At 49.4% G+C, this 13718-nt stretch overlaps 1 protein-coding gene across 1 annotated transcript; it reads right to left on the reverse strand.

The window, feature by feature from the left end:
* Window positions 1-1126: 1126 nt before the first annotated feature.
* Window positions 1127-9976, reverse strand: LOC108921943 (rho-related GTP-binding protein RhoF-like). The gene is made up of 5 exons (XM_018731730.2): window positions 9521-9976; window positions 7248-7335; window positions 2544-2653; window positions 1933-2067; window positions 1127-1791 (listed from the first exon to the last, which is right to left on the reverse strand). The coding sequence occupies exons 1-5, from the start codon at window positions 9653-9655 to the stop codon at window positions 1633-1635; spliced, it is 627 nt and encodes a 208-aa protein (XP_018587246.1). The 5' UTR covers window positions 9656-9976; the 3' UTR covers window positions 1127-1632.
* Between the last annotated feature and the right edge of the window lie 3742 nt (window positions 9977-13718).

Genomic DNA, 13718 nt, shown 5'->3' on the forward strand with positions numbered 1-13718 from the left:
TCATCCTTTGTTAGCCATGAAATTGGCTTTTTTTTTAAATCAGAACAAAGATCAGTTTTTGTATTGGATCCAAGTTACTTCCTATTACTACTGCTTCTGCGGGTTAAGCCTTTTTGAGTCGAAAGATGAAGATGAATCGCATCACGTGTGCGAATGAAGTGATTGCGGCGCAAAGGAGGGTCCACGGGGTCCCTGAGGAAACCGGCGCTCAGGCGACCCAGGAGCCGATGTTGATTAGACCCGTGCGCTGCCTGCATCGTGTCGGGGGGGGGTGATGACAGACAAACAATTTTAGAAATGTTATTTCCTGCTCTGTGCTGAAAAGGTGAGGTTTCGACACCGATTCGGCCACACGAATGGAGCCGGACGTGTTTAACTGGGTTACGAAGGTCGACATTCCTGTCGTGGAGTGCATTCTCAGCAAAGAAAAAAACCCTGTTTACCACGATTGTTACTCTACAGGTAGACCTGACTTCCTTCTAAAGATGATATCGGCGCAAAACAAGCCGTTGTCTCGCCAGCCCCAGCTGCTTTCAGTTGCATTTATACCGTCGATCTGTTCCGAGAACTCGTATTAACGATTCGCGGGACGGCTGGTTTCCTCTTTCCGCAGCACATTTCGGACGCCGTGGATACCGTGTCGACCGCGCTACGCAGATGTGTATAGCTGAGTTATGAAGGTCGACGTGCTTATCATAGTGAGCATTCTGGACATGGGAAAGGCCACTATTTGTGACACCTGTCAGGACAGCAGGTGGCGTGGTGGTTAGAGTCGTTGCCTTGCACTCAGAAGAGCTGGGTGTGAGCCCCCCTCCTCCTTTAGTCCCCTTTATCAAGGTACTTACCCTGTATTGATACAGTACAAATGACTCAGGTGTTTAAAGGGGTAGATCAGCTTTAGAAGAGGTGTCACATTCTTCATAGTACCACTATAAAATTGTGCATAACATTATATCATAACATCAGTTTATGGTAAGTATTAAAACCATTTCTAAAGCACAAGGTGGTAAAATGTTGCAATGTGACTGCATTTCAGTATATTTCAGTGTCTGGTGTTTGTGGTCGGGTTACGACAGCCATCGCAACCCGAGCTTCCCTGTTACCGCAAGAATGCGTTTGAACGTTATGTTGTTGTATCTCATTTATTAAAAACGAAAAAGCTCGTTCGCTTCCGTCTGCTGCGAGAAATGTCTTTGTGGGCAACGAGGCAGGGATCTCGCTCTGCGTCCGTCAGAAAACGTCCCCCCTGGGAAGCAGGTAATTGTGGGAATGTGGCGTTCTTCATCCCTGAGTTCAGGACTTGGACGTGGTCACGGTCAGCATGTTTTCGGGGCAAAAGCGGTACGTTTAGAGTGGAGGAAGTGGAACCGCATGGCTGTGGAAATTGTGTGACGTTCGCCGCGGTTGATCGCCTTCTGGAAGACTTCCGAAAGGGCCGCGGCTCAGGGTTCCGCCCCGAAGAGGTCGTCTCCGACCGGTCGTCGAGGGGGAGTTGGAGGATCGCAGACCCCCCCCCGGAACCACGGATACACTCCAGCGACATCCTGTCCTCTCGACACGTAGCGAACGCCGTACAGTACGAGTGCGAACCACCGCTGGCCTTCAGGTGCAGAGGCTCCCCGCGGTCGAGCGTCACAGGACGACACACGAGTTGTTCTTCTTGTGCACCTTGCGAGACGCCGCCAGGGCCCGCTTGACGGCCTCCCGGAAAATGTCGTCCACGTTCTCCTGGTACTTGGCCGAGCACTCCAGGTAGAGCTCGGCGTTGATGCGATGCTTGGTCTCCTCACCCTGCCCGCACACGGACGAGACGCATTCACCGACACGCGAGACACACGGGAGCGGACAGGGTGCTGTATACCATGGTACGTGGATAGCAGGAACACCCTGCAGCACGGTATGAGCGTGTTAAACCCGGACCTTCCCCTTTACCTGGAGGTAGGTTATAGGAGCCTGACCCAAAGACCGCAGCCTCCTCGTCCGCTCCTTGTCCTTCCGCAGGTCCGTCTTGCACCCGATCAGGAGGATGGGGACACCCGGGCAGAAGTGGTGAACCTCGGGGTACCACTGCGCGAACAGGACATCATCATCAGCAACTCGGCGAAGGCAGAAGAGTGGTAGCAAAACATTAAATTATCCGAATCGACTTGAAGTTTGAGGCTACTTACACTGATTTACCCATTTACAGAGCTGCATCATTGTAATTGTATCAATTCAAGGTAAGTACTTTGATCAAGGGGGTGGAATTTGAGCCTGGGACCTCTGAGTGCAAGGTGGCAGCTCCAAACACTACGTCACCGGCTACAAAGACCTGGGTGGGCGGTATCGTACTATGTTTAGCAACCGAAAGTACCGAAGGCTGAACTCGTAGCCTTTCCTTGGCTCCCTCAAGTACCCTTCTGTAAGTGTAGCGTCATTCCTAGAGTCTGAATCCATGTAACCCGGATACCGTAGCCGTGCCGCAAAAAACATAGGCGTGGGCCTGTTGCCACGGACACCGCGGCCCCGATGGGGTTGGGCACACGCCCGGCGGAGGAGGGCACCTTGATCAGAACGTTGTCGAAACTGGTGGGGCTGGTGACGTCATAGCAGATAAGCACGAGGTTGGCGTTGTTGTAGGAGAGCGGTCGCAGTCGATCGTAGTCCTCCTGGCCTGCAGGGGGCACACAAACACACCCTATTAGTACCCTTTCGTGCTTGGTTGATGGGTCACGTTTGGTCGGTGGCCCCAAGCGAGATTCGGGACTTCGAAGTGTTCAACAGGCTGTGAGCTGGAGCACATGTTTGCTGTACTTTATTGGTAGCTTTTCAAATTCCGATCTCGATTTTTCAGCAACTCCCTTCGTTTCGCCAGTATCTTCCTAAGAATATGTGTGACCCCACAAAACTCTAACACTTTAGCTCTGGCATCTTTTGGAAACACCGCAGATATTGCGAGGGGTGTGATGGGGCAGCGGGTTTGGCCGGGTCCTGCTCTCTGGCGGGCCTGGGGTTTGAGTCCCTCTTGGGCCGCCTTGTGACGGACTGGCATCCCATCCTGGGCGTGTCCCCTCCCCCTCCAGCCTTTTGCCCTGTGTTGCCGGGTTGGGCTCTGCCCCGACCCCTCTCGGGACAAGCGGCTTCAGCCAATGTGTGTGTGTGTGCAGATATTGCAAAGAAGACAAACACGCAGTCTGAAACCACCTGTCCCAGCGAACCGGAGCCTAACCCGGCAACGCAGGGCACAAGGCTGGAGGGAGGCGGGACGCACCCAGGACGGGACGCCAGTCTGTCGCAAGGCACCCCAAGCAGGATTCGAACCCCAGACCCACCAGAGAGCAGGACCCGACCAAACCCGCTGCGCCACCACATCTCCCTTGAAGACAAACTATTTAATTTAAAAGAATTTTTTTTTTTTTTTTAAATCCACATTTCTTTTGATACTGGAAAGATGTTCAGTTTGCTCTTGCCAACAACACAACGAGAGGGGTTGCCAGAGCGCGGAACATCTGCAGCACCCTGGTGCGAATCGAAAAATGTTTCCGCAAAACGTTGACGGCTGAGAAGGTACCATGGTTCAAATGTCAAGAATTGGAGTGAGAAAGTGTTCAAACTGCATTTTTAATAATCCGTTACTCTGAGCGTTGATCGAGGCCATATTCCACCACATTCTGCGCGATCCGCAGAAGATGCGACAGGTAGGAAGCAGGACTTTGGATTATTTCAGTAATTACAGCCTATGAGAAACATTGCAAATCATGAAATATGATATCAGTCCCTGGATTAAAACACGTAACTTCTGGTTTTCGACGGTGCGAACTTTGCCCTCGAGGTGGGGCGCTGCACAGGGCGCCTGTCGCACGATATTAATGAATTTATAGATAAGGAAATACGTCAACGCTGACTTTGTGAGATAATGAATTTTAAAATCTCCCTCCAACGGAGCCTTCAAACTTCCCGCCTTTTCCCAACCCTGTTGCCCTCCTTTCTTCATTTCCACCTTATTTATTTTATTCATCCTCTTTACGGTATTGCTCTACCTCATTCATTTTCATTTTGGTATTTTAACACACTTAACACTTTGCTTTCGTGTTTCGCGATGATGTTCACGGAAGTGTCTTGTACTCCAGCATACAGGACAAGGGTGCGAGCTGGAAAGAACCGGATGATGAGTTTCGGACAATGACTCTCACCGCTTTATTACTGTAAAATAACCCCCAGTTGTACCGGCTGGGACTTTTCCACCACACTTACAGCACACCTGTCATAAAATCGACGTGGACGATGGGCTCAGAACATCGGCCCTCCTGCTGGGATCACTGAGCTGAAAGCCTCTGGCATGAGCTTAGGTTTGAGTTTCTCCGCTGGAATGCCGAAGGTCGGTGGAAGGCAGCTGCCCACTGAAGTCTCGTTTCTCGACGGGGAAGACAAATCGGTTCCATGGGGGTCGACAAACAGGCCCACGGAGTCCCGCTTCCCATCACGCCACATTCCCGGGGGGCCCCGATTCGCTCGTTCCACACTGGACTTGTGCGCTCGAGGGGTGACGACGGAGAGACATTCGCGCTCTCTGCTCGAAGAAACGTGCCGTCGTTCACCACGTCACCGAGCATCCTGCAACACGGCCGGGGCAGGATAACCGAAGACGGCACGGAAACAACACCGGTTGCCATAGCAACTTTGTCACACAAAAGCAACGTTTTCATCCTCATCAGAAAGTTGCAGAAGATGGTGTTTTAGCCCCTGACACATTTATTTCATCTCACGGCAAATGGCAGAGATGAAAAAGGGTGTTTACTCTCTCGGGCTTTCCGGAATATTCTGTGAAGAAAAGGCGCCCGATCGCTGTCTTTTCACTTTGCGTGCAGCACAAATAACTGGACGGACGAACACGGTTGTGTTTGAAGTAAAGACATCCAGTGTTCACACTGATCTACTGGCACAATAAAATGGGACAATATGGGGCTCTATTTTTTTTTTTTACTATAGTAAAATACAGGTGTGGCAGGCTGGCCACGCCCCTGCCTGACTGAGAAATGCACCTGAAGAAGACTCAACCAAAACAAGTACCAGGTGCAGCCAACAAAGAGAAATTAAGCTGCTCACTTGGAAAGAGTCTTCGGTTCTGACACAGGAAGGTTGGACACAGATTTCTGAGTTTTGCAGGGCGTTTGAAGCGCTGATAGCGAAGGACGTACTGATCCGAGTTCTGAGAACATCGCACGTTCGGTTCGGTCAAGTCTTCCGTTTTGTGCTCGTCATCGAGTTTTACTTCTGTCTTCCGTTAATTTCTGGTGGTTTCTTTCATATTTTGCAGCAGACAGACTACCGTGTTTTCTGTTTGTGAACATGAGCAGTAAGAATTGTGGAAGGTACTTTACTAGTGTAATTATCGACATCTGGAGTCCCGTAGTTGTGACACATACAGTACGTAAGTGATGATAATACAACGTAGAGGAACAATAATCAGAGAAGGCAGTTCGCCAATGAATTGTGATCACAAAAGCTGCGTGGCAACTGAGGAGAGGAAAACAACAACTCCCCGGCCAAAGAACTGGGAGAAAAATATACCCCCGAGGGTCCTGCTAGCATAAATCTATGGTGAAGGTTATCGGTTTTCGTTGCAAGATTTTTTCCTAATTTATTTATTTTTTTAGGAGAGGGGTTATTAGGAAAATGTGAAGAACTTCTAATCTACGTCTGTGGGCCCTTTGTGGCCTTTGAGACAGGTAATTTCACCTGGTTTTTACAGGTGTTCATTTACTAACAAGCCCGTTTCACATTCAGGATCTAGTTTTTACGCAAAAAGGCTGAAATAAATACACACGATGCTCAGCTTACAAACTCAACTGGGCCTGGACGTCTGTTTATAACTCCATCTGTTCATAACTCCAAAGCCACATTTAACACTAAATCACCTGAATCTAAGTTGCCTTGAACCTAAACTGCACTCACCTGCCATAAGTCTCTCCACCTATTAATGGGTTATTATAATGAGGCTGATTTCAGTAAATCCCCACTCGCTGCTATATAAATCCGCCTGCGCAGAAATGATTCACTGTTGTAATTCACTGTGGTAAAGTGGAACAAGCATGAAGGAACTCCTGTAAAAGGTTATCGAGATACGACTCAGGTATCAGGCTCTGAAGAACAGGCTTCTTCTGATGACACCACATCCTCTTCCAGCGGCGGCACGATACATAGTGCCCCCCCAGGACAGGGTTATTCTGGGTCGCGACGTCGCGATCACTTCCTTCCTTCCTTCCCCCGTCTCTCTGCTTCACGTTGGCAGCAAGACTCTGCAGCAGGACGTTAGAACTAAGCGACATGTGGTGTCGTTTTTCATCATCTTCACCTGATGCTTTTCTCTGAAGTGATTTACACTGATTTATCCATTTATGTAGCAGGGTCATTTTTACCGTATCAGTTCAGGGTAAGTACCTGGATCAAAGGTGCTACAGCACAAGGTGGGATTCAAACCTGCATCTTTCAGGAGCAAAGAGTGCTGTGAGCCGCACTCTGGTTCACTAATGTCAGCGACTGAGGATTGTTGCTCCTAAGGCCCCATCTATATTCAGCACACAGCTGCCTTGGCCCCCCGCGGGATTCTGGGAGTTGGCCCCGGCGCTCTCTGTGAGCTCCTCTTTGTTTGGACCCTACAGGTGAGTCAGAGGTCGTACAAGTCATCAGTCAAACTGCGAAGGCTCCCTAATCCTCACTCTTTCCGGGTGACACCAAAGGGCGAAGGCCAGTCTTTCCGGAAAACTCTTCACGTGTTTCTCCGGCAAGTACCGAACCAGCGAAATGTGGTACCAGTCTTTAGGGTGAATTAAAAATAGCGCAGCTCCGGGATACTCAATCCGCACAGTTACGTAGAGCTGTTATAGAGTCTGAGTCAGATGCGTAACCTTCCCGTAGCCTCCCTTGGGTTGGCGCTCGTCCTGGGGCGTGACCCCCTGCCCTCCTGTCTTATCTAGGCATTTGTGGAATGCCGCGTTAAACAAAGTCCACGGGTGCCCCGCGCGCACCTGGTTCCCATGACTCCCTGCACCACCAGCTGAACCGAGACCGGAGCCACCCGCCCCCGCGCTGAGCTCCGTGCGGGTGTCCGCCGGGTCATTACCGTGTTTTTACCCCGATGATGTCAGTCCTTGCATCACGGAGTTGTTTGCGGCCGCGCCCGGCTCCTCCATCGCATACCTATCTGGAAAGGTGTGTCCCGCTAAAGGTGGTGCTTCTGGAAGCGGAGCGACGGGGGAGAGGCTCACCTGCGGTGTCGTACAGGGTCACGCCGATCTCCCGGCCCCCGTGCGTCACGCTCGTGGCGAACTTCTCAAACACGGACGGAGCGTATTTCTGCAAGAGGCACACGCGAGTAAACAATAATCATTCATTTGCAGAAGGCATTTCTTCGAAAAATACCACTGCCTCCGTGTAGACTGGATGTTTCTTTTATAGGACAAATGAAACAGTAATTAAATAATTAATTATTAAATAATAATACATAAGAAAATTGCTACAGCCATGACTTCAGTATAGTTATTTTTCATCTTTACTGCAAAAAAAATAAATCACTGGGTTCTCAATGGGTTCTTTAATTTCAACTATGGTTAAAATAAATATGGTAAATAAGGTGCCAGTATTGCTTTATTAATAAACGTGTTGCTGGAAGCTACACGGCAGCGTCTCCGTAAGACCCAGCCTGTCGTTTCCGTCCACTCCGGAGGACGTTTGTTTGTCAGCGTATCTCCGACACTCTACACGCTACACCGCTGAGTCACAGTGGACCTTGTAGAGGACATTCCGTCCTTTTGGGTGATACCACACATTTAGGTGTGAGGCTCGGAGAGCTTCCTACCAAATCCTGGAACTTAAATCCAAAACCTTTTCTCGCTCACCAGTCACAAACATCTCGATGGAACCGCGGACACAGTCGCGGGCCTTCAGAGCTCAGAGCCCATTGCCTGAACTCCTGGTACTGCTGCACCAAAGAGGGACCATCACTAAGTCGTGCTTGGGTCTGGGGGGGGCTTGGATCCAGTTGTTTACCCAACTAGACCACATCTCTTATCAGAAGAGACATCACATGGGGAAAGTGGGTCATAGCTGTGCGCGACTTCCTCCCCCGGCTGACTGCGGAGGGGGCGCCACGGCTTGTTTTCCAAACGTACGCGGTTACCATGACGACAGATAGACCTATTGTCGGCCTGAAGTGCTCAATTTGACCAAGTAATCCCCCCCTCCCCCGTGTCGGTCCCACATCAGGAATCGGTGTCCACAGAGAAACAGTGTATGAACGGCTCAGAGTTGAACTCACATTTAAGTGAAAACCACATGTACTTGGCTCTTTTACCATAATTTAAGTGAATAAAAACTTTACTGTGTGCTCATTTGATCGGAAAAACAAATTCAATTTCTGATCAGTGAGTTTTCAGTTTTAAATTCACACACACTGACTGAAACCACTTGTCCCAAGTGGGGTCGCGGTGAACTGGAGCCTAACCTGGCAACACGGGATAAGGCCGGAGGGGGAGAGGACACACCCAGGACGGGACGCCAGTCCATCGCAAGGCACCCCGAGCAGGACTTGAACCCCAGACCCACCGGAGAGCAGGACCCGGCCAAACCCGCTGCAACTCCCCGCCTCCCCAGTTTTAAATTCTATACCAATAAATTGTTTACTTGCATAGTAAAGCGATGGAACGAGCTCCCTCTGTGCCTCAGAGCTGCTGAATCCCTCTCACATTGAAGAAGAGTCTTAAACTCATCTCTTTGAGAGCCACTTCTGTCCTGATGGCTCCATAAATGAGTCCATCCCAGGAGCTGTAGGGCATGAGGTTGGTACCCCACGCTAGTTCATCACAGGACACTCTCACAGTCACACACAAGGGCCATTTAGGACGACAAGGTCACATGAATTTATGACCCCATAGTGTGACCCACTGCGACGTGACGTGGGAAATGCTGAGAAGCTCCACCGTGGACCTGCTGATCTAAAGCGACGGTGAACAAGAGGTGCCCATAAATGTTTCCCTGGAATAACAATGGAAATGGAAGAGATGACAGGTCTGAGTCTCGCAGCTCAGCGTCACACGAGAGGAGGGAGACGGTCGAGGCACCAGAGACTGCAGACTCCCCCAGCGGAGCTGAACCCTCAGAGATCCGTTTCCTTAAAGTTTCAGTCGTGAAAAGGCTCCAGGTTCCCTTTTAAACCACATTAGAATTTTTATATTTATTCATTTGTCTGACACTTTTCTCCAAAGTCACTTATAGTGTAAAGTTGTTACCCTGATTTACCCATTTATACAGCAGCGTAATTTTTACTGTATCAATTCAGGGTGAGCACCTTGATCAAAGGTAGTACAGCAGAAGGTGGGATTTGAACCTGGCTCCTTTGATAGCAAAGTGGAGGCTTTAACCACTACACCACCTGCTGCCCCAGATGGAGGGAAGGACAGGTGTCTGCTGGACCTGTGCTGGACCTTCTCTCCAGGTGCTATAGCTCACCGCACGCGCACACACACACACACACACCACTCACCTCTGGAAAGCGTCCCTTGGCGTACACCATGAGGAGCGAGGTCTTCCCGCAGCCTCCGTCGCCAACGATCACAAGGTTGACCTCCTCACGCTGGGGGCTGCTGCCAGAGCGGCCCCCGGGAACCTTCTGGGTCATCTTCTTTGGACGGTTGCTCTGAGAGCCAAGCGGTGCGCTCAGTCCCAGCTTCGGCCAGAGACCCGTAGCGCAGGAGCCACGTGCATCGAAAGTGTCGCAGGAACAGGTGTCTCCGTGCGAGAGGCGCGGGATAGGTGTGCCGTGACGGGCGAGAGAGGAGAGCGAGCGGGTGAGTCAGCCTCGAACCCGCCCTCGTGACGGCACCGTGCCGGGCGACACGCTCGACGACCTGCGATTTGCGCGCCGGGATCCTCCGCCGCGGCTTGCCCGCACTCGCCTGCTGGCTTTCTCCGGAACTTGCCGTTCGGAGCAACCTGGCGCCCCTCCCCCGCCCATCTCGGCACTGGGGGAAGGAGGGGAGGGGAGGGGGGCAGCGGTGTGCCGCGCTCGCATGGCTGCGAATTCCTACCGCACCCTATCGCTGTGTTCCCGCCAAGGCCTTGAGGCCTCCACACACACAGAGAACAGCTACACAACTTATAAGAGCATTTCTCCAGTCTCTCATCAAGCTCATTGCTTTTGAAAACACCTGTGCGGCTCATGATTTGTGTACCAAAAGTACGGTTTGCTGGAATATTAATGACACTGTTCGCCTGTACTGTATGTAGGATATTTCATAAGAACAGAAAGATGTTTGTTTTCCAGCTTTGGTTCCAGTAAATCCAGTTATTTCCAGTGACACTCTGACCAACTCCAATCTGAGTGCTGGAAAATCTGCTTGACTGAAATATCAAAAACAGAATCTATTTATAGCACACACATATATATATATACACTACAGTATTTAATACATAATAAAAAGAACCTTTTGTTTTATAAGCTTCACAAAACCCTAAAAGCTCCGAAACACAGCAAGAAAATAACTATAATTTTCACAGAAATTTAGAGCTGCCCGCTTGCACTGGAAAGTCGCAGGTTCGAATCCCACCTCCTTCGAATTACCCAGTGGTATAAATGGGTAAATCAGTGTAAGTAGCTGAACGCTGAGGAGCACAGAATGGGCTGAATGAATAGATGGCGAAGTAAACGCAGAGTAGAAGGAGAGTAAAGCGAATGATGTCATCTGGTGCCATCTAGAGGAACAAACCACAGATCTGACTGACTGAGCTCTGTGTCGGCTAAGGGTTCAACAGAAGGTGCCTGTCTCCTCATGGCGCCGTGGCCCTCGGCTCTGGGTTCTTTTGTAATGTTTGTTGCTTTCGCTCAGATTTAGATGTTTTACCCTTCCTGTCTCCATGTGTTTGTGTTTCTCCACGCTACAGCATGAGGGGACAGTGTGTTGTGTGACATCATGTGCGTCCAGAACTTCTGTGGGAACATCTCAATGTGTCATGTATCCCCAGAAGACGCCCGAGAGCCCACCAGGGCCAGTCTCCACAAACAGCTAGGTAGATTGTGAAGAGCACCTGGGACTGAGACCTCACACGTCACACACTAGGGATCTGGGCCATCATTTCGGTTAAAATGTCCACTGTTTTTCACAGTTATTCATGACATTTGAAAACTGTATAAGCGAAACATTTATTATCATTAGCACTTATATTAAATTTTACCACCAATGGCTGTGGGGGGGGCGTGACAGTTGTTTTATGTTTATTCATTTAAGTGATGCTTTTCTCCAAAATGACTGAAGCTACTTACAATTATTTGCCCATGTATAGAGCTGGGTAATTTTACTGGAACAATTCAGGCTAGGTACCTTGTTCAAGGGTAACACAGCTAGAGGTGGGATGTGAACCTGCAACATTTCAGTCCAAAGAGCAGCTCTAACCACTACACTACCAACTGGCCCCTGAACTGTGGTAACATTTCACATTTTTATTTATTTAGCAGATGCTTTTCTCCAAAGTGACTTCCAACAAACTCTGTGTAGTGTTACCAGCCCACACACCTTATTCACCGCAGTGACTTACACTGCTAGATACACTACTTACAATGGGTCACTCATCCATACATCAATGGGATACACACACAGTGGGGGAACCAGGACAGTGTCTCTTTGGACTGTGGGAGGAAACCAGAGCACCCAGAGGAAACCCACACAGACACAGGGAGAACATGCAAACTCCACACAGACTGAGCGGAGATCGAACCCACATCCTCTCACACCACCCAGGCGCTGTGAGACAGCAGGGCTACTCACTGTGCCACAGCCAGGTAAGTAAATCCTGACATGATTTAAAGTACCCAGCTGGCAGCTGTAAATGGATAAAAATGTTAAGATTAACACTGTAAGTGTTAAGTGTGGGCTAAATTAATAAATGTAAACGTAAAATGCACCCTTTCCAAATGCTCACTGTTCCTCACTTCCACTTACAGGCCCAAACTGTGATTTTTGTACGAAAAACGCGCACCCCCCGCTGAACGGACCCCCGTTATACGGACATCCTTCGGAATTCCCGCATCTCCTCTCGCTATGCGGACTCCGCTGCACTAACTAGTCCCCGCGGATGAACACAGCGACAGCCGCGCGCTCACGCTGAGCATGCTGGGAACGCATTCTACCTCGTTCGGTGTTACTGTGAAGCTGTGTTCTCCGCGTCCGCCATTTTTACTGTTATTTTTTGTTTTTGTTTTTTTTTTTTTGTTTTTTTTTTTTTTTTTTCCCGTTCGGAGCGCGTTTGCTGACCGCAGTCGGACGGAGCGAAGTTATGACGAGAACTACAGTATAATGTAGGGCGCGAGATGCCGTAGAACCGCTTCCCTGCTGACGTCATGGGACATTCAGTCGCAAACTCCGCCCCCAGAGGCCCACAGGCCGTGGTCACATTACCATCTGTGCTGTTTTTTTTTTTTTAAAACTCATTTTCATTCGGTTTAAATTGCCGCACATGTCTTACGCGGATTCACAGGTGTTAAAAACAGAGTCGCACTGCTGTCTTTGTGTAATAGAAAATGTGAGGAAATAAGAAAATATGGGAAACTAAATAGTGGGACATTATAAGTCTTAGAATAATGGTACACACACACACTTACATGTCCTGAGTGGGGGGTCACAGGAAACCGGAGCGTAGCCCAGTAGCACAGGGCTGGAGGGAGAGGGGACACACCCAGGACGGGACACCAGTCTGTCGCAGGGCACCCCAAGCGGGACTCGAACCCCCCCCCAGCAGAACCCAGCCGAGCCCGCTGCACCACCACACCCCCTGATAATGGTACTGATATCACTAATTATTATATCATTCCTGGTTCTGTATGTTTAGGTGTTTTGGAGTGAATGTGTCATTCCGTAAAGGTCCTTATAGTATATCGGCAGTAGTCTGTTCAGTATTTATACCCCCCCCCTTACAAAGAGTGTTAGGAGGGAATTGGGTTCGAGTCCCGTGGAAGGGTGCAGAATGAATGGGTCTGTATACTGCCGAGTAAAGGGACAGCGCAGAGATTATAGGGTGTTTTCTCCCTGTTTCACTGGAAGTTGAACAAACAACAAAATAGGGGTGTGTTTCTGTGTTCGTTATTGTCTGTTATGTTTGTACTGCCTTTATTAATATATTCTTCTTGTACCTTGTGGTCACGTTAACATGACGTTGCCCTGTTTTATTCTACTCTGTGTAGTGTTTGTTTCAGCTTGGAGGAGCTCCTTGCTGAGTCATCTCTGTAATGACCTAATTAACTGGGATGGGTTGCGACCCAACCTGTCTTTTATAATGTATTTTATTTACATCCACAATTACTTCAAGCATGGTTTCTCTCACACTCTAAAAATGAGCCCCATATATTCCGGGCGGGACTTTAGTGCAACAAGTAAAGATTGCATCATTTACTGAAATATGCTGAATTCTTTGCCAACAATGTCTGGGCAGGACTGGGATGTTTCACCAACAGGAGCTATTTCTTCGAGGTTTTCAACCTGGGTGGGCAAAACCAGAGCAGCACATGGTTCTTGGGCCACTTACCTTTAATTAGGTAGTTGTCTTGTTTAGCAGTAGGAGAAAGTGGGGTTTGAACGTCAAACAATTGGGTTACGAGGCCATGCCATCACCTCATGCATGAGTCACTCCTACACTGGATACTCTGAGACTGGAGCCATACTGATACTGTGAGTCACAGGAAGGTTTGTGCT

The sequence above is a fragment of the Scleropages formosus genome, chromosome 17 (assembly GCF_900964775.1).
Source record: "Scleropages formosus chromosome 17, fSclFor1.1, whole genome shotgun sequence".
Taxonomy (NCBI): Eukaryota; Metazoa; Chordata; class Actinopteri; order Osteoglossiformes; family Osteoglossidae; genus Scleropages; species Scleropages formosus.

Coding starts and splice junctions, on each gene's coding strand:
- LOC108921943 (XM_018731730.2), bottom strand. CDS start 9,655: ATGACCCAGAAGGTTCCCGGGGGCCGCTCTGGCAGCAGCCCCCAGCGT. Junction 7,336..9,520: donor CCAAGGGACGCTTTCCAGAG/GTGAGTGGTGTG, acceptor TGCCTCTTGCAG/AAATACGCTCCGTCCGTGTT. Junction 2,068..2,543: donor TCGACAACGTTCTGATCAAG/GTGCCCTCCTCC, acceptor CTGTTCGCGCAG/TGGTACCCCGAGGTTCACCA.